The sequence below is a fragment of the Microcebus murinus genome, chromosome 6, assembly GCF_040939455.1.
Source record: "Microcebus murinus isolate Inina chromosome 6, M.murinus_Inina_mat1.0, whole genome shotgun sequence".
Lineage (NCBI taxonomy): Eukaryota > Metazoa > Chordata > Mammalia > Primates > Cheirogaleidae > Microcebus > Microcebus murinus.
Window position 1 is genome coordinate 82,667,902 of NC_134109.1, and position 19,457 is coordinate 82,687,358.

Consider the following 19,457-nt stretch of genomic DNA (forward strand, 5'->3'; position numbering starts at 1 on the left):
TACTTTTAGTTGGCCAATTAATTTCTTTCTATTTTTAGTAGAGCTGAGGTCTCGCTCTTGTTCAGGCTGATCTTGAACTCCTGACCTTGAGCGATCCTCCTGCTTTGGCCTCCCAGAGTGCTAGGATTATAGGCATGAGCCACCAAGCCCGGCCCCATTATTAATCCTTACATTTTGTTTCTCTTAACACTTGACACAAGTTGTAATTATATATTGATTGGCTTGTTTACTTGTTTACTTATGTATTGTCAGTCTCATTCACTAAAGTGTTAATTTCATGAGGTCAGAGACTGTGCCTGTTTTGTGTACCACTGCATACACAGTGACTGGAACAATGTCTGGCACATAATGGGTATACACTTAATATTTAATGAAGAAATTAATGAATCCAAGAATAAATAATATTTTCCTCTCTATGACCCCCCACCCCCTTATCCAACCTCTCACTGAATCTCCAAAATACATTTTGGAGCTGCTCACTTTTGCCATGCTGCTGCCACCATCTCAGTTCAAGTGGCTATCTTGTTTTCCTTGATGTAATGGACATCTTTTGCTTTATTTGTCTAGTAGCTTCCTTTCTTTGGGATGCATTTCTTTCTTTTATAAACCAGTTCCTCTCCCACACTAATTACGTGATTCTGTTCTCATTATGTGCTGCCCCACACCTTCCTCCCCACCACAAGGGTAGGCACCTGACCCATCAGAACCCTGACTTGGGATTTCAAAAACTGAAAGTTAAGGGAAAGATTCAGCCCCTCTCTCATGGACAAGCTGTGAGATGAAAGGGCAGGTCCCACTGGTGACCATTTCCTGTCACGCCAAGGAATCTGGATCTGAGAAAATAAAGCTAAGATAAGAGACACGGAGACACTCCACTCTCACTGGTTTCAGTTTTCCCGTTGCATAAGCCAACAGATTTCTGTTTTCGTCCAAATCAGTCTGAACTGAATTTCAGTTATCTGTTACCAAATGAGGCCTAGCATCCCTGGTGCTTGTGATAGCTGCCTGTCTGATCTCCCCATCTCCATTCTTCTGCTCTAATCCATTCTCTATCGGCAAAGTGATCTTTTAAAACTTCCTGCTTATGAAGAGCACAGGCCTGGTTAGACTCCCAGCACCACCCCTTATTGTCTGAGTTTCCTTGGGAGAGTTACTAACCCTGCCTGTGCCAAAATTTCTAAAGTGATAGGAAGGGGATAATGACGCCTCAAAAGGTCATTGTAAGACTCAAATAAGAAAAGTACACTGACTGTACCTAATAAGCATTTACCTAATGTTAGTGGTTGTTGTATTAGCAGTTGTAACTTGGATCTTGTCACTTCCCTACCTACCTCTCTGACCTAGTTTCATACTACCCTGCTGAGTTGAGGCATTAGTGACTTGCCTATACCTACCCATTAACCTTGTGGCTCTTGATGGGATGACCTTAGGGAGCAGGGCCTGAGGGCCTTCACACATTCCCTCCTAAAATGTTCTCCTTGCCCCTCCCTCCTTGGCCTGGCTAATTCTTCATCTTTTTGCCTCAGCTCAAATATCACTTCCTTCACCTACCTAATCAAAACAAAATCTACAGAGTCTGAAGGTATACTCCCTTCATAGAACCAGCAGTACTATTCAGTTACTCCATACCAGAATAGGTAGAATTGTTCACAGAGAGTTATCAAATTACAATGACATCTGTTTTCATGGATCAGTGCTTATGCTGTGAAATATTTTAATATCATCCTTGCATTGGACCTGTTCTTTTGCCTTAAAGCAATTATCACAATCAATTTGCATATATACACACAGATATACATAAATATATGTATATTAGAGAGGGAGGTGAGGGGGAGAAAATGTCTGAGAGCTTTTTCCTCTTTATACTATATGCTCCACAAGTACAAAGATACGTGTTTTGTTCATCATTGTATGCCCAGTGCCTAGTGCAATACAATCGTGTCACTTAATGATGGGCATACATTCTGTGAAATACATAGTTAGGTGATTTTGTCATTGTATGAATGTTATAGAGTACACTTACACAAACCTAAATGGTATAGCCTACTACACACCTAGGCTTTATGCTATGGCTTATTGTACAGCATGTTACTGTACTGGAATACTGTAGGCGATTGTAACACAATGGTAAGTATTTGTGTATCTAAACATATCCAAACAGAAAAGGTACAGCAAAAATATGGCATGAAAGATAAAAAATGGTACACCTGTATAGGGAAGATCCATTAAATCTTATGGGACCTCCAGTGTATATGCAGTCCCTCATTGACCACAACGTCATTATGTGATACAGGATTGTAGCTGGCACATAGTTGGTGCACAATGAATATTTATTGAAAGAATTGGCTGGGTGTGGTGGCTCACACCTGTAATCTTAGCACTCTGGGAGGCTGAGGCAGGTGGATCATTTGAGCTCAGGAGTTCAAGACCAGCCTGAGCAAGAGTGAGACCCCATCTCTACTTTAAAAAATTTTTTAATTAAAAAAAAAGATACAGCACATGATTAGAAGTAGAAAAAAAAAAAAAGAAAAAAAAAAAAAAAAAAAAAAAAGAAAGAAAGAAAGAACGAGTGAATCTCTAATGGCAACTCCTGGAAAAATTAGGCTGGAAATGTGGCAAACAGGCTGGGTTCTGACAGAATTGGAAATAGACTCTTGGGCATGGGGGCAGGGTGGCATGGGTGATAAGAGGAGACTGGTTATAGGACTGTTCTATTCTTTCACCCATCTGAGCTGTTGGAGTTGATAAAGAGGTAGCAGGTACCAAAGATAACTTGTTTCTTCATCCCACACTATTTTACTCACCTCTCTAGTTGGCTCAGTTTTCCCTAGTGGGCTATTTCTGTGTTCTTTCTATATGCAAGGTACGGAGTACCGACCCATCCGGCTTGGCACCATTGGGAACCTGGGGTTGGAAAGCCAGATAGCCCAAATTCTTATAAATTGTGGTCAGACTGTTGCTGGTGATACCTGTAGGTCTACAGATGATGTTCGCACCATTCAAGCTCAGTTCCCTCATCTTCCCACTTTATATCTGGGGTCCCTAAATCCTCTGCCTTACCTGTTTCTCTGCTTCAGAGCCATGGGTCCCTCATTATCTCTAATTTATTCCTGAACTCTCAACTCTGTGCTTGTTTGCTTGCTTATTTATTTATTTATTTATTTATTTATTTATTTATTTATTTATTTATTTATTTATGCAAGACAGGATCTCTCTATATGTCACCCAGACTGGTCTTAAACTCCTGGCCCCAAGTGATCCTCCTCTCTCAGCCTTCCAAGTAGCAGGGAGTGTCACTGCACTGGCTATTTTTTAATTTTTTTGCACTGGCTAGGTTTCTTTATATTTTTTAAGAGACAGGGTCTTGCTATGTTGCGTAGGCTTGTGCTGAGCTTAAATGGAGGTTTTTTTTGTTTGTTTGTTTTGTTTTTGAGACAGAGTCTCACTTTGTCAGCAGGGCTGGAGTGCCTTGGCATCAGCCTAGCTCACAGCAACCTCAAAGTCCTGGACTCAAGCGATCTTCCCGCCTCAGCCTCCCAGAGTGCTAGGATTACAGGCATGAGCCCCTGCACCTAGCTGGTGGAGGTATTTTCTTTCTCATCTCTGGAGTACATGCTACTCTCCCTAATGGCTCTTTCCTGTCACCTCAGCCCATCCCACACTGAGTCCAACCTCCTTCTAAGCTTTAAGCTCCCTGCCTTCAAGGCCTGTATCCTATAGTTTTCCAGGGTCTCTCCCAATTCCTTCACCTAAGCCTCCTATAGTTCAGAGATTTCAAAGAGTTCAGTTTTTCTTTCTTCCTTCCCATAGTCCTTTAGGTCACTGATAATTGGGACCCTGAATTGAGCATAGGTGAAGCCACTGCTTGGGCAGAGTGGAGAAAAGAAAAACACCTCTGAGTTTTCATCTTAATCCTCCAATCTCATACCACAATGGGGAAACAGAAAAGATAGAGCCAGAAAGGACTGGTCTTTTCACTCTAAGTCTGAATCTTCCTCAGAGGTTTATAAAGGAGTAGATTAGGCTGTGGGTGGAAAGTTGTATTATTTATCTATTGTTACATAACAAAACAAAACTTAGTGTCTTAAAACAATAAATATTTATTATATCACAATTTTTGTGCATCAGGAATTCAGAAGAGGCTTATTGGGCTGTTCTGGTACAGGATCTTTGAGGAGGTTACAATCATCTAAGGACTTGACTGTAGCTGGAGTATCCACTTCCAAGATAACTCATGTGGCTATCAGCAAGAGGCCATAGTTCCCCATTGGCTGTTGGTGAGAGTCCTCAGATCTTCATCACATGGGCCTCTCTCTCCTCGTGACATGGCAGCTGGCTGTCCCAAGAGCCAGTGATCCGAGACAGAGAAAGCAAAGCAGAAGCCATGATGTCTTTTATGATTTAGCATTAGAAGTGACATACCATCACTTCTGCCATATTCTATTGGTCACACAGACAAAGCCTGATTCAGTGTGGGAGAGGACTCCACAACAGAGTGACTACCAGGAGGGAGGGATGATCAGGAGCCATCTTGAAGACTGGCTATAACAAAGGAGTAGAGGGATTTGGAAAAGGAAGAGGAAGTTTTAGGACTTGAAGAATGGTGACAGAGGAGACATTAATTAACTGAATGGCTATTATGGGCCAAGCCCTTTTTATCAAGTTATCTTTTTTAAGCCTTTCCACAACACTGAGATATTATTGTATAACATATACACATATAAAATAGATATTATTTCTATTTGCCATATAAATAACTGAAGCATGGAGAAATTAAGTGTCCAAAATCAAATTCAATAAGTAGCAGAGTCAGGATTTGCACATTGTTATGTATGTCAGCAATGCTGATCTATTACATTTCATATGTACTAAAGGATAGGATATGTGCCACTGGTGATATGAAAAGTAATTTTAGGCCAGGTGCAGAGGTTCATACCTATGATCCTAGGAGTTCTCGAGACCGGCCTGAGCAAGGGCAACCCTGTCTCTACAAAAAATAGAAAAATTAGCTGGATGTGGTGGCACACACCTGTAGTCCCAGCTACTCAGGAGGCTGACACAGGAAGATTGCTTGAGCCCAGGGGTTTGAGGTTGCAGTGAGCTATGATGGTGCCACTGCACTCTAGCCCAGGTGACAGAGCAAGTCTTTGTCTCCTAAGTGATTTTTAGTTAGTATAGAGATACAGCATTAAATAATATTTAAAATGAAGAAGTGAAAAAAATGCTTTTCAAGCCTCTGATTATGTCAAGAGGAAGCTTCAGTTTGGAAGATTTATGTCTTATTACCTGTCTAACAATTGTTAATTTCTCTTTTTAAGAGAGGTCAGGTCCCAGGCTCAGTACCTCTGAACAATGACATTATTTTGGTATAATTTAATAATCTCTTTAATTTCCTTATATTTGATTAACTAATTAATCAATCATCTTTTTAGTTCTGTCTCCCATGCTAGAGTGCAGTGGCCTAATTATAACTCCCTGTAATCTCAAATTCCTGGGCTCAAGTGATCCTCTTGCCTCAGCCTCCTGAGTAGCTGGGACTACAGGTGCAGGCCCTACGTCCCGCTAATTAAAACAATTTTTTTATTTGTACAGGGGGCTCTTGCTATGTTGCCCAGGCTTGTCTTGAACTCCACTTGAGCACAACTCCTGCCTTGGCCTCCCAAAGCGTTGGGATTACACAGGCATGAGCTACCTCCTGGCCTTATTTTACAGCTACTTTCTGTGGGCAGGTGATACTGATTTTAAATTTACTATAGGAAGGCTGGGCGGGGTGGCTCACCCCTGTAATCCTAGCACTCTGGGAGGCTGGGGCGGGTGGACCACTCAAGGTCAGGAGTTGGAAAGCAGCCTGAGCAAGAGCGAGACCCTGTCTCTACTAACAATACAAAGAAATTAATTGGTCAACTAAAAATATATAGAAAAAATTAGCCAGGCATGGTGGTGCATGCCTGTAGTCCCAGCTACTTGGGAGGCTGGGGCAGAAGGATTACTTGAGCTCAGGAGTTTGAAGTTGCTGTGAGCTAAGCTGACGCCACGGCACTCTAGCCTGGGCAACAAAGTAAGACTCTGTCTCAAAAAAAAAAAATGTACTATAGGAATAAGACGTTTGAGTTGTATCCTTTATTTAAGACTAGTGCAGGCTGGGCGTGGTGGCTCACACCTGTAATCCTAGCACTCTGGGAAGGCAGGCAGATGGCTCAAGGTCAGGAGTTTGAGACCAGCCTGAGCAAGAGCAAGACCCTGTCTCTACTAAAAAACAAAAACAAACAAAAAAAAAACAGAAAGAAATTAGCTGGACAACTAAAAAAATGTATATATAAAATTAGCTGGGTGTGGTGGCACATGCCTGTAGTCCCAGCTACTCTGGAGGCTGAGGCAGGAGGAGGATCACTTGAGCCCAGGAGTTTGAGGTTGCTGTGAGCTAGGCTGATGCCACAGCACTTTAGCCCAGACAAAAGAGTGAGACTTTGTCTCAAAAAAAAAAAGACTGGTACGAAATATTAACTAATAGACAGTAGTTCAAGTGATTCATGGGTATGGAAGAAATCGTGAGGACAGTCCTGACTGAGGTTTATTGCTTTCAAACAGCTCTACGTTCAGGAGGCAGCCAGTTCCAAGTTCCAGCCTCAACTCCGTTCTGCTATGAGCACTAGCTGGATAGAATCACAAGTTAAAATTTACAATCAATCTTTTCCCGCTATGTTTTCTTTTTTCTTTTTTTTTTTTTTTGAGACAGAGTCTCAATCTGTTGCCTGAGCTAGAGTGCCACCGCGTCAGCCTAGCTCATAGCAACCTGAAACTCTTGGACTCAAGTGATCCTACTGCCTCAGCCTCTAGAGTAGCTGGGACTACAGGCATGTGCCACCATTCCCGACTAATTTCTTTATATATATATATGCATATATATATATATATTTTTTTTCTTTAGTTGTCCAGCTCATTTCTTTCTATTTTTTTAGTAGAGATGGGGTCTCGCTCTTGCTCAGGCTGGTCTCCAACTTCTGAGCTCATATGATCTGCCCGCCTCAGCCTCCCAGAGTGCTAGGATTACATGCATGAGCCACGACACCAGGCCTCCAGTTATGTTTTCTAAGCATTTCTCCTTTATCCAGTGAATTCTTTAGATCTGGTGGGGAGTCTTTTTTTTGAGACAGAGTCTCGCTTTGTTGCCCAGGCTAGAATGAGTGCCATGGCATCAGCCTAGCTCACAGCAACCTCAAACTCCTGGGCTCAAGCGATCCTTCTGCCTCAGCCTCCCAAGTGGCTGGGACTACAGGCATGCGCCACCATGCCCAGCTAATTTTTTCTATATATATTATTTGGCCAATTAATTTCTTTCTATTTATAGTAGAGACGGGGGTCTCACTCTTGCTCAGGCTGGTTTCGAACTCCTGACCTCGAGCAATCCGCCCGCCTCGGCCTCCCAAGAGCTAGGATTACAGGCGTGAGCCACCGCGCCCGGCCTGGTGGGGAGTCTTGTAGACAGATTAACTGGCCTGGGAATGAGAATGAGTTTAGTTTCAGTTTCTGGTTATATTCAACTGTCTCTTACAAACTAGGGGTGACTGGTGAGGATAGTACAATGGTGAAATGTCCAGAGGGAAAAATGGACATATGTATGTGCAATAGTATGTGTATTCCCTAATCTCTGCTGCTGCTCCAACTCCATAGTCTGTGATTTTTGGAGTCCTTCAACACTTCCAAGCTACTGCATCTTCACATTCGAAGTTTCTGTGGTGAAGTGAGCAGGGGCAGATTTTTAGAACATACTGGATGTGGCTGCGATTTTCTATATTCGAGGGGCTTGGAAGGGGACAAGGTTGGCAGGCGTTTCTGAAGTTGCGTTTGTACATGATTATCCGTGAGTTGTGAACACCTCGCGTCCAAATAAAAAGCTGGGTGACGTCCTAAGTAACAGGGCCAAGTTTAATCGAAGAGTCCTGATAACACAGAACTGACTGAACCCCCGCCCTTCATTCCCCAGCATGCCTTCAGGGAGAGTTTGTCAGCACCCTAAACTGTCCCCGCATGAGGTCACTGTGCCCGGTCACGTGCTCGGGCCCGCGGGAATGCCACATCGCCAGCCGCACCCCTCCACCCCCACCCAGCCCACGTGATCCGTCCTAGTTTCTCCGGGCCTGGCCCGACGCCTCGCTCGGGAAGCCCCGCCCCACGCTGCGCGCTCCGCCTGCGAACCTCCGCCCCGGCTCGAGCATGGCCTGCGGCGGCACGTGCTTCCTTCTGCCCAATGGGGGTCGGCGCCCGGGCGCGAAGGGGCGGGGAGGAAAGGGACGACTTGGTTACGTTGCGAGAAGGGGGCGGCTCCTGCAACGTCGGACAGAACGAGGGAACGCAACGGAGGCAGGCCGGAGCCGCTGCCGTCGCCATGACCCGTGAGCACCTAGACCCCTTCCTCTTGCCCTTTTCTTTCTGTTTATGCTATGCCTGACCTCCGAATCGCCGGCCTTGACGCCCCCCTAGCTTCCCGAGCGAGGCCTTTCTCTGGGAGCGCTCTGTAGCCACCCTTACACTCTCAGCCCGGAAATCAAGCCCTTTGCCTACTGCCACTTCACGAGCCCCCCAACCCCTCCTCCGTAAGGCATAGGCCCTCCCCGACCTTCCGCGGTGTGAGAAGCCCTGCGCCCCTGTGATAGGCCTAGAGCCCCTACTCCACAGTCCAGCCCATTCCCTACAGAGACTCAAACCGTCCACACACTTCCCACCACCTGTCTGGGCCCCCACGCCGCTCCAAAACTCAATGCTTCCAGCTGGCTCTTCGGGACCGTTTTCCCTCCACTTGCAATTTGACCTGTCCTGTGGCAGCTTCGTTTCCTGCCCCTCCTCCCCCAAGCAGCCAGGTTCCCAGCTGGTGTCCGGGGTTGGGGAGAAGAGTCTCTGGTGTGTGGCCAGAGCGGCCCCCAGGTCTCACCTTTTACCTTCTTTTCTTAGGCGGTAACCAGCGTGAGCTCGCCCGCCAGAAGAATATGAAAAAGCAGAGCGACTCGGTTAAGGGAAAACGCCGAGATGACGGGCTTTCTGCTGCCGCCCGCAAGCAGAGGTAGCCCCAGGGAGGGGAAGGGATGGGGAGACCTGGGTTAGACCAAGGGTTGTAGTAGGAAAGAGAGCTGTCTCAGGGCTTGAATCTGGATGAGTGTGAGGGGCAGAGTGCATTGCTACCTCTAGGGTTTTATTTCCTCCACACCCTCCAGATTGTTAGCTTATAGCATTACAGGAAGGGACTGGGATGGGTGCTTGCCCTCAGTCTGATTTCTGAGTGCCCCTGGGTCTGACCTTAAGGGCAAGGGCAGGGAGCTTCATATTTCAAATACAGTTGTGGTTATGACAGCCCAGTACTTTTGGCCCTCCTTGCTGTTCGGTTCTCCTCCCTTCTCCCAACCTTCTCACTAGTGTTGCTGGGTGTGGTACTACTCGGCACAGAATAGAGAGCCTTGGGCCTGTGTGGCCAGACTTCTGACCCCTTGGGCAACAGCCAGATGGAGACTGATTGCCTTTTGAGCCTCAGCTCTCTTCCTCTTGTTCTCCTAGGGTGGGAAAACAGCAGCCACATGCTGAACTTTGTCCCATCCATTTCCATCTTATCCTTTGTGCCCTTCATCCCCCTGCATCTTGTCCTTTTTGCCCTCTGGTACCTCCCAGTGCCCCATCATCTCTACCCCCAGGGACTCGGAGATCATGCAGCAGAAGCAGAAAAAGGCAAACGAGAAGAAGGAGGAACCCAAGTAGCTTTGTGGCTTCGTGTCCAACCCTCTTGCCTGTGTGCCTGGAGCCAGTCCCACCACGCTCGCGTTTCCTCCTGTAGTGCTCACAGGTCCCAGCACCGATGGCATTCCCTTTGCCCTGAGTCTGCAGCGGGTCCCTTTTGTGCTTCCTTCCCCTCAGGTAGCCTCTCTCCCCCTGGGCCACTCCTGGGGGTGAGAGGGTTACCCCTTCCCAGTGTTTTTTATTCCTGTGGGGCTCACCCCAAAGTATTAAAAGTAGCTTTGTAATTCCTTGAGCGCCTGGTCTGACTGGGGATTTGGGGGGATGGGGATGGAGGAATGACTGCCCTTTCCCACCAAAAGTGGAGAGCTCTTCAGACTAATAAGAGATTGTGGATATGTAGACTTAGTAAGTGAATCATCACAGAAGAAGCCTTTATTATACAATGACAACCAGACAAGTACTCCAGATACGTGGTAGAGGAATCCTTTGAGAACCATAGAGACTTCTTTTCTGTGATTTTTTTTTGTTCCCCACCCAGACCTTGAACACCATCCTACGGATGGAGTTGAGGCCCTAAGAGGGAAGGCTTCAAGACCTAAGTTTGTAGCTCTCTTCCTCATTCTTTCTCAGTTTGTTTGTCTGCTTGAAAGTTGGCCAAAAACTCCTGCTTACCGACTTCCTGTGGTCAGCTGCTCTCAAGTGTTCACATTCTCTTCTGTCATTCCTCATGGAATGAGGGTAGTTTTTGTCTTCCCACTTCCCTTGACCTCAGGATCAGGATTAAAACCTGTGGTAGCCTCTATGCTCCTTTCTTCCTATGCCCTGGTTTGTTCTGTGGTTCTGGCCTTCTTACATGCCTGTGCCCAGGGCTGAACTGCTTATTTTCTTTTTATCTCCAAGGGCACAGCCAAGTCTTCAGTCCCTACTGGTCTTTCCCTGCCCCACCTCCAGCTCAAGAGCCAGGAAAGGACTGGTGCCACACGGTCTGCTGGGATCAGCAGTGGTTCCTGAGCTGCTGATTTGTGAGTTAGGCTCTTGAGCTGGGATGAAGACATAACGGTAGCTCCAGTGAGTCAGATGTTTGTGACCACATCTTCTAATTCAGACATAGTATTGCCTTCAGCCTGAAAGGAGAAAACTCCCCATTGTTCCTTGAGGTATTAAGCTGGGCTGGACAGCTCTCCTGAGCCAAAACTAGGAGTACAACCTCAGGGAAACCCCAGTTTCTTAGAAGGACCTGGACTGGAGGCTGTTTCTTATCTGGCAATACTGATGCGATGGCAGTGCCCCCTGAACATAGGGGGCTGGGAGTTCTGGGTGGGGGACCAACAGAATGGTACCAGTAGCAGCCCCAGGTAGAGGAGTACACAGGCCCAGCAGGAAGCAACCTTGACCCAGAAGGTAGCCCAGCTACCCTTTGTGAAGGTTTTTTCCAGTTCTGCTCCTTCATAGCTGTGGAACCAAAGGCTCTAGTTAGATAAACCTGCAGGGCCTTAACTTTCAGACCTCCCCTACCTCCCCTCCCCATGAAAGATTATGGCAGATTCATTTGGTTTGGAATGGCCTTGAATTGTTCTTTCCCTAAAATATGTATGTTTTCAGAAGAGTATCTCAGGCCCACCTTCATCCTACCTGAACCAGTTGGTAAGGGTAACCATGACGTAGAGTGAGGCTAGGAAAAAGACGAAGTGGAAGGCAGAATAGCTGTAGGAAAGATGCTGGGTTTGCACTGGAGGAGCTGGAGGGGTCTCTTGGTCAACTGGCCTGGCAGCTCCAGCCCTTTGCCCTGTTGAGATGGAAGGCCTGCTAAGAGCAATGCTGCGGAAACACCTCTTTCCTCCTCGCCCAGCTACTTGAGGGTTCTTTGGCACTCCATAGAGATCTACCAATTCTTATAGCTCCTCATTTGACACTCACCTTCCTCTGCCTCCACTGTTTCAGGGCAGCAGAAACAGAGTGAGGGCTTCTGCAAAACAGAAGGCAGCATGTTTTGGAATGGCTTTAAAAGGTGAGGGTGTTAATCTAGGAAACTCCCCTTGAAAAGATTGGTAATGTAAAAAGTGGAGGCACACCTGGGTTCAAATTCTAACTCCAGCATATAACTGACTATGCGAACTTTGGTAAGATGTTTAATCTCTTGTGCCTCGATTTCTCCATTTGTAAAATGGAGCAAATACCTACCTCACAGGGTTGTTGTGAGGATTAAATTAAACGAGATAATGTATGTAAAGTATCTAGCACAGTGCCTAGCACATTGTGGGTACTCAATAAAGGTAACAGCAGCTAGAATCTGAGCATTCTGGGTGGAGGTTGGTAGGGTGTGTGTGTGTCTGTCGTTGGGGGCAGAGGGGTGTTGGGGATATTGAGCTCTCAATGCTTACCTGGAATTCATAGCGGTAAACCTTGACAATCCACAGGGGTCCAAATACTTCAGCCAGGTAGGAAGCCTCATTGCTGAGAAAGAAGAGTTCTCAGGTTGCTCTAGTCAAATAATAGGTACTGTTTGAGGGCATTTACTGCTAGTTGGTCCATATCGGTAACCCCCAGGAGGGATATTGTGTTCCCTGTGCCTCTTTCCACCAAAGATTTAGAATTCTATTCATGTGAGGGCCCTAAAATCTTGGCACATATTTTAAATTCTCAAGTCATTTCCCCCACCCCCTTCATCTCATACAGATCATCTGACAAAGTGCTATTCTTAGTGTCCCTGTTTGTGGGGAGCTTTTCTCACTCTAGTGCTTCAGAGTTTAAACCATGGTCCCAGACATTCTTTTTGATCATCCCTCTCTGTCCTGGTCATCCTCCCTCTCACATTTCTCCCCTTGACACCTTTACGCACCAAGCAAAAAGTACACAAGCATACATGATGCCAGCACTCAACATTGCTATTGAGGTATCTGGTGTTTGGGATTCCATTTTACTCAGGCCAGGCAGGCACAGGGTGTGATTCTGTCCTTGAAGGATTACTGGGAAGGGGCAACAGAAAAGTATGGTGTTAAGAACAATGAGCTGGGTATTTGACAAGAGAAAAAAGGTCTTAAGCATGGGGAGTCCAGGTATTATCCCTTACCTCTCTCTGGAGGACGGCTGGACAGTGCAGAGAAGGTCAGATACATGATATAGCAGCTGATGACAGAGGCTTGTAGAAGGCCAGAGCGAGGTTGCTCTGGGGAGAAAGGGGTAGTATTGCTTTAGTCTACAGGATGGTAATTTCTTCCACTGTTACTCCCACCCGCACTTTTGTCTCCCTATCCCTTGGGGGAAGCAGAAATTCTTTTATCAGATAATTGGGATTAGGGAGGCTAATGAAATTTGCTATATTACAGGCCCCAAATCCGGAATGTTTTAGGGCATATACCCACTGAGGCGGATGCAAGGAGCGATGGAGAGGAAGGAGAGGAGGCCACAGAAGCAAAGGTGCAGACTAATCAGCATCTTGTTGAGCAGGCAGCCAGCGGGGTGCGTGTAGTGTTGGAACAGGAGTGCAGCTCCCACACCTGCCATGCTGTAGAATCCTAGGGTGGCCAGCAGCACAGCTAGGAACCAACTGCAGTCTTGGGCTGCACCTGTCAGCCTAAGGGTGGGAGGTGGGCAATGGCTTGGAGCTCTAACTCTTTTTTACCCATTGTCAACTATCAACCATTCCCCCTCTCCCAGAAGACTTGTATGATTCCTGTCCCAGTTGGCCCACACCGTCATCACACTTGAGCTTTTTTTTTTTTTTTTTTTTTATTTGTGGAGACAAGGTCTGCTGCTGCTGCCCAGGCTGGTCTCAAACTCCTGGACTCAAGTGATCCTCTTGATTCAGCCTCCCAAAGTGCTGGGATTACAGGCATGAGCTACCATGTCCAGTCCATTCTCTTGAGCTTTTTGTTACTGCTATGGGAAGCTGTGGGATCAATGACCTGCCATACAATTTGCCCAGTCCTTCTACATCTAGTAATGCCAGACAACTTTCCCAGGAAGAGCCTTTGAGGTTATGTGCCCCTTACCAGTTCTTGTTCCAGGAATGGGCAAAGGCTGTGATAAGCACCAACTGCAGTAGGATGAATGTGAAGCCTCCACAGATGCCAATGTAATGCCAGGCTGCAAGATGGGCACCAGTGGAAAAATGTCAAATTATCACTCCTTTTCTTACTCTTTGTCTTAGAAAACTTTGCCTACTTTTGCTAATCAGGGTGTGAGAGAGTACCTGGGAAGAGATGCTCATCAGGGATGCAGAAGGCAACAGTACATAGACCTAACAGCAACAGCAGCTTGAGGAGCCAGAAGCTGGTTAGGAGAGGGAGAGAAAAACCAGACTCAGAAGAAAAGGTAAAGGAGAGTGAAGAGTGCCTATGGGAGAGCAAAAGAGAAAGCAAAGATATAGGAGAGAGGGCAGAGAAGAAACAAGTATAGGAAAGTAGGATCTAGGCCCAAGTGAGAGGGGGCTGAGATAGGTCTATTGCACACTATTCCAAATTCTTTTGTATTTTGAGACAGGGTTCCCACTGTGTTGCCCAGACTGGTCTTGAACTCCTGGGATTAAATGAGGAGAATTAAATTCTCCTGCCTTAGCCTCCCCAGTAGCTGGGACTACAGCATGTGCCATTGTGTAGGGCTAACCTATTCCAAATTCTATCTCAATGAAACAACATCTGGACAGTGTTTTATAGGTTTACAAAGGGTTCGCATATAATAACCCCATTGTATTTTTTTTTTTTTTTTTTTTGAGATAAGAGTCTCACTCTGTTGCCCTGTTGCCCAGGCTAGAGTGCCATGGCATCAGCCTAGCTCACAGCAACCTCAAACTCCTGGGCTCAAGCAATCCTGCCTCCACCTCCCGAGTAGCTGGGACTATAGGCATGTGCCACCATGCCCGGCTAATTTTTTTCTATATATTTTTAGTTGGTCAGTTAATTAATTTCTATTTATAGTAGAGACGGGGTCTCACTCTTGCTCAGACTGGTTTCGAATCCTCACCTTGAGCGATCCACCCGCCTTGGCCTCCCAGAGTGCTAGGATTACAGGTGTGAGCCACCACGCCCAGCCAATAACCCCACTGTTACCTCCGTTTTAGAGACTAGAAGCTCAAAGAGAAGTGTCTAGCTCTTGGTCACACAGAAAGTATGGCAGAAGCAGGGATTTTTTTTTTTTTTTTTTTTTTTTTTTTTGAGACAGAGTCTCACTCTGTCACCTGGGGTAGAGTGCCCTGGCATCAACCTAGTTCACAGCAACCTCAAACTCCTGACCTCAAGCAATCCTCCCGCCCCAGCCTCCCAGAGTGCTAGGATTACAGGTGTGAGCCACCGTGCCCAGCCCAGAAGCAGGATTTAAACCTGTTTTCTTTTGACAGTGCTATTGGTTCATCCCAGAATTTCCTTTACCGTGCTTGTGTTTAATTCCCTCCTCTGCCCCCTCCCTACCCAAAAAGTACATACAAACCTATTATGCAGCTGTGCCCGTGGGCTGGTGGGGGAGTGGAGGTGGACCAGCAGCACAGCCTGCAGTAGGTGGAAGGTGGCGGTTCCTGCACATATGCGGTACACAGCCCCAGAGCCACTGAGCACTGGACAGTCAGAGTGGCCAAACAGGTGGACACACAACCCTGAAGGCATCTGGATCTAGAGGGAGTGTGTGAGAAGTGGCAGGGTGAGTCATAATGCATGAGGAGGTACCTACTTCTCACTTGTATGTCCACTTATTTGTCTCCTGCCCTCCTCAACCCAAGTCTTTATCTCAGGGTTTCCCCTTTTATCCTTTCCCACCTTGCAACCTGACCCCCTCCTACTTACCCCATGTGCCTTGCCCCAGACCTTTTCCACTACTGTCCTTGACAGCAGGAGGCAGCAGACTGCTGAGGCTCCCACATGGAGGAGGATGTAGAACAGGCGGCTACAAGTAGACTCTGTGAGAGAGGGCCACCTGGAGTGGCAGCAGCTGGTACAAGGAACAGGCCCACAGCAGGACACCTGGGGGTAGAGCAAATACAAGGCAGCAAGGTGGAGATTTGCTGAGGAAAGACATACATAAAGGTTACATGTGAGGCTAACGCATGAGGTTGAATTCCAGAATTTTCCCTTCTCCTTTTTCTCTTTCACTCAGGAATTGGCAGAATGTCTGGTTCCATTCATTTCAGGCTGGTTCAAGCTCTTGAGCATTTCCTTCACTGACAACCGGTAGGGCTTTCATTACAAGCAGGCTTGAGCTATTTGACCTTTGCCTAGACCTAAACATTTGGAGCTGGGAAAGTGAGAGAGGCAAAGAATCAGAAGGACAATCGAGGAAAGAAGGCCTATCATCTTTATTGGCTTCTGCAGTTTTTCCTTTCCAGCTTTGGCCACGGCTACCCTTCCAATTTTTCATATAACATTTGCTTAAGGTTGCTTTCAAGCCTATCTGCCCAAACACCTACTCACCTGATAGAAAGGGGATTTCACCGTGACACTGCTGACTTCGCTGTGTTGCTGTGCCAGGCCCAGGGAGGTGCTGGGGACTGTGATGGCTTTTGCACCCACCATATTTGTCCCAGAGATTAGGCTCAGGTCCACCAGATGGAAGGTAGGTGAGGAAGCAGCATCTTTTGTCCTCAGCCCACCGGACTTCCGCTTTGCTGGGGATGAACACTCAATCTAGGGCAGAATGGGGACATCAGGATCTCCTGGGATCTTCAGGATGTGGTAAATACAAATGCCCATGTAGGTGATTTCTCCTCAGGACCTCACTACTTGGGCTACTCAGGCTGTTCTCCCCAGATTAGGGAGCAGTTTGCATTTGTGGTCTCTTGTGGATTAGTGTTCTTAATTGGTTTAGGATTAGACGGCATCCATCCTGGTTGAACAGAATTCCTTGGCGGGGGTGTATTTAGTGGGGAGATTGTTCCTACATAAGGAGGAGGGAAGGATGCCCGTAAGGTGTTCTGGTGCGGTGACAGTTAGGTGTGGGAGAAAGACTTGCAGGAAACAACACTCTTCAAGCCTGAAAGGAAGTCTGAAAGGCAAACTGCCTTCCTCGCTGAAGCTTCTAGAATCGGAGCATAAGGAAGGTGTGGCCCAGGGCCAGCCCCGCCTCCTTCCCGGGCGGAAGTCGTGGGTCAATTACCGGAAGTCGTCATAAGTCGGTGCTTCGGCGGCGGGGTGGAACCGATATGGCGACCGAAGGGGATGTGGAGCTGGAGTTGGAGACTGAGACCAGCGGCCCAGAGCGGCCTCCCGAGAAGCCACGGAAACATGACAGTGGTGCGGCGGACCTCGAGCGGGTCACCGACTATGCGGAGGAGAAGGAGATCCAGAGTTCCAATCTGGAAACGGTAAGGTTGGCCGGGAGAATGTCTGGGCGGGCTGAGAGCAGATGGGGTTCTGAGGCTGTAGCTGGAAGCTAGCGCTACAAGACGGGGTCCCGATCCCAGTGGCAGGAGGCGGCAATAGGGTAGAGGGTAGAGCCAAGGGAGACAGCGAGCACCGGAGCACGCTACGGGCTTAAAAGGAAATTGATGGAGCTTGGGATTAAGCGGACTTCAGGTGCACAGAACGGAGTTAAACATAGTTCTTGCCTCCTGTTTACACTCATCATCGTGAATAGATACATGAGCCACTTGTTATTGGCTTTTTAGATCATTGGGAGTTGTGTATATCGGAGCAGTAATTAGCCTTGTCTTTCCCATAGGCCATGTCTGTTATTGGAGACAGACGGTCCCGTGAGCAGAAAGCCAAACAGGAGCGGTAAGTCTTCAGCGCACAGCCAGCCTTAAATTTCTCCCCGCTCCACCCCCAGACAACAATAAAAACCATTTTTAAGCCTTTGTACCTACCGTTCTTCAAGTCTACCACCAATTCCTGCGCATCTAGGGTTTACTACTCTTATCGGAAGGAAGGCTCCCCGGGGATGAGGGGATATTAGTGGGACTCATTTCGTGTTTTCACTCAGTAGTGTTTATCAAGATTTATTTGCATGGCATAGTTGGGAATGATGCTTCCTGGGAGTTTATGGTGTTGGCTGAGAATGAGGACTAACGTATGTAATGTTTGCAGGGAGAAGGAACTGGCAAAAGTCACTATCAAAAAGGAAGATCTGGAGCTGATAGTGAGTAATAGTACTTAACTAGTGTATGGGCAGGAGAAGTTCTGTTTGTTTCCTGAAATAAGTAGAGTCAGTATATTTGGCAAGTTAATGCCTGGGAGAACTAGTTAACATAATTGATCCTTTTCCTGCAGATGACAGAGATGGAGATCTCTCGAGCAGCAGCAGAACGGAGCTTGCGGGAACACATGGGCAATGTGGTAGAGGCTCTTATTGCCCTAACCAACTGATATATGCTTTCTCAGCTATACCTTCTGTATTAACTTATTGCAATAAAGATATTTTTTGTCTTTTGCAGTTTTATCATTCTGGGTCAAGTGCAATGTATATCATTTTATTGTTGGGAATTTATATGTTGGAGAATAACTGAATCTAAGTGATCCCTTCCCCCACAAACCTTAGTGAATCTATGTGAAGAATCAGTGCATCATGTTCAGATGCAGATGCTAGGTGGCAGGCCAGTCTTACTCATGACTAGCTCTCACTGAACATTATTATTATTATTTTTTGGGACAGAGTCTCACTCTGTTGCCAGGGCTAGAGTGCCATCATGTCAGCCTAGCTCACAGCAACCTCAAACTCCTGGGCTGAAGCCCTCAAGCAATCCTTCTGCCTCAGCCTCCTGAAGTAGCTAGAACTACAGGCATGTGCCACCATGTCTATATATTTTTAGTTGGCCAATTAATTTCTTTGTTTTTAGTAGAGACGGGGTGGGGTCTCGCTCAGGCTGGTTTCGAACTCCTGACCTTGAGCAATGCACCTGGCTCAGTCTCCCAGAGTGCTAGGATTATAGGTGTGAGCCACCGCGCCTGGCCCACTGAACATTATTGAAGGTATATTTGGAGTCTGCAGTTACTTTACTCAATGGCATATGTCTCTAAGATACCTTATGAATATCTGAAAGGCCAGCACCTGCCTTCTAGGTTACCAATCCAGTTCATATGTCACTTTGAGTTAGAATTTAGGTACATGAGGTGAAAACATGGTAAGTATAGAAGATATCAGAGGTCTTATTTTTTAACTTTATTGAGGGGCAGGGAGGCCTTATATAGAATTGATCTATGAAAGATTTATTAGTATTTGAATTCTGAGCCATAACACATTCTATGTTCCATTTCCTATCCTAGAGAGATGATTAATTTTACTTTAAAAATTAATCACCTTTGGCCAAGTCACACTTGATAAACTTGTTTCCTCAACTGTAAAGTGATATTACCTTATAGGTTGTTTGTAAGAACTGATGAGCTCATGGATGCAAAAACTTGGCTTAGTACCTGCCTCCGAGTGGATACTCAAATGGCAACTATAAACACTTTTCTAAAAGAATTGAGGACTTACTCTCATTTTGACTCTGGGATAATTCTTAGATTGTATCCCACAACAGCAGTGACTTGTACTTATGTTCATGTGTTTTACTACCTCATAGTAATTATTAATATTTGCACTCAAATTTTTATGCTAGGACACTAAACAGTTTGATTTTTTTCAGTGGGGCATTTGAAGGATGTGAAAAGACCTTGGTCTTATTTTTTATGCATTGGAGAAATCAATCTTTCCACTGGTTAAATTTCATTCTTTATAACTCTTAGAACCTCTGGTGCTCTACTATGTGCAGTTATACAATAAATATTAAATGGAAAAATGAATTTAAGTCCAGTATGATATTACTGCATTGC

At 46.3% G+C, this 19,457-nt stretch overlaps 3 protein-coding genes across 4 annotated transcripts; 2 read left to right on the forward strand and 1 right to left on the reverse strand.

Moving 5' to 3' along the window:
* Positions 1-8,320: 8,320 nt before the first annotated feature.
* SERF2 (small EDRK-rich factor 2) lies at positions 8,321-9,901 on the forward strand. The gene is made up of 3 exons (XM_012766663.3): positions 8,321-8,393; positions 8,950-9,058; positions 9,681-9,901. Exons 1-3 carry the CDS (start codon positions 8,387-8,389, stop codon positions 9,742-9,744), a joined length of 180 nt encoding a protein of 59 aa, XP_012622117.2. The 5' UTR covers positions 8,321-8,386; the 3' UTR covers positions 9,745-9,901.
* Positions 9,902-10,819: 918 nt separating this feature from the next.
* On the reverse strand, positions 10,820-16,731 carry SERINC4 (serine incorporator 4). Its single transcript, XM_076004637.1, is given in 13 exon segments — positions 10,820-10,993; positions 10,995-11,175; positions 11,356-11,509; positions 11,641-11,689; positions 12,105-12,177; positions 12,563-12,689; positions 12,794-12,889; positions 13,086-13,297; positions 13,716-13,809; positions 13,916-13,995; positions 15,148-15,326; positions 15,498-15,674; positions 16,122-16,731. Coding segments are annotated over 13 exon segments (1,698 nt in total). The 5' UTR covers positions 16,224-16,731.
* Positions 16,732-16,785: 54 nt separating this feature from the next.
* On the forward strand, positions 16,786-18,087 carry HYPK (huntingtin interacting protein K). 2 transcript variants are annotated; one of them, XM_012766664.2, is made up of 4 exons: positions 16,786-17,011; positions 17,368-17,423; positions 17,733-17,784; positions 17,916-18,087. In XM_012766664.2, the coding sequence occupies exons 1-4, from the start codon at positions 16,850-16,852 to the stop codon at positions 18,009-18,011; spliced, it is 366 nt and encodes a 121-aa protein (XP_012622118.1). In that variant the 5' UTR covers positions 16,786-16,849; the 3' UTR covers positions 18,012-18,087. The 2 variants fall into 2 exon arrangements, with proteins under 2 accessions (XP_012622118.1, XP_075860424.1); XM_076004309.1 differs by lacking the exons at positions 17,368-17,423; positions 17,916-18,087 and having other exon boundaries at positions 17,733-17,792.
* Positions 18,088-19,457: the final 1,370 nt, after the last annotated feature.

Excerpts from the sequence above, each read along its gene's own strand:
- SERF2 (XM_012766663.3), top strand. Across the intron at positions 9,059-9,680 it reads GCTGCCGCCCGCAAGCAGAG|GGACTCGGAGATCATGCAGC; the intron begins GTAGCCCCAGGG and ends CTCTACCCCCAG.
- HYPK (XM_012766664.2), top strand. The coding sequence starts at position 16,850 with ATGGCGACCGAAGGGGATGTGGAGCTGGAGTTGGAGACTGAGACCAGC. Across the intron at positions 17,012-17,367 it reads AGAGTTCCAATCTGGAAACG|GCCATGTCTGTTATTGGAGA; the intron begins GTAAGGTTGGCC and ends TCTTTCCCATAG. Across the intron at positions 17,785-17,915 it reads AGGAAGATCTGGAGCTGATA|ATGACAGAGATGGAGATCTC; the intron begins GTGAGTAATAGT and ends CTTTTCCTGCAG.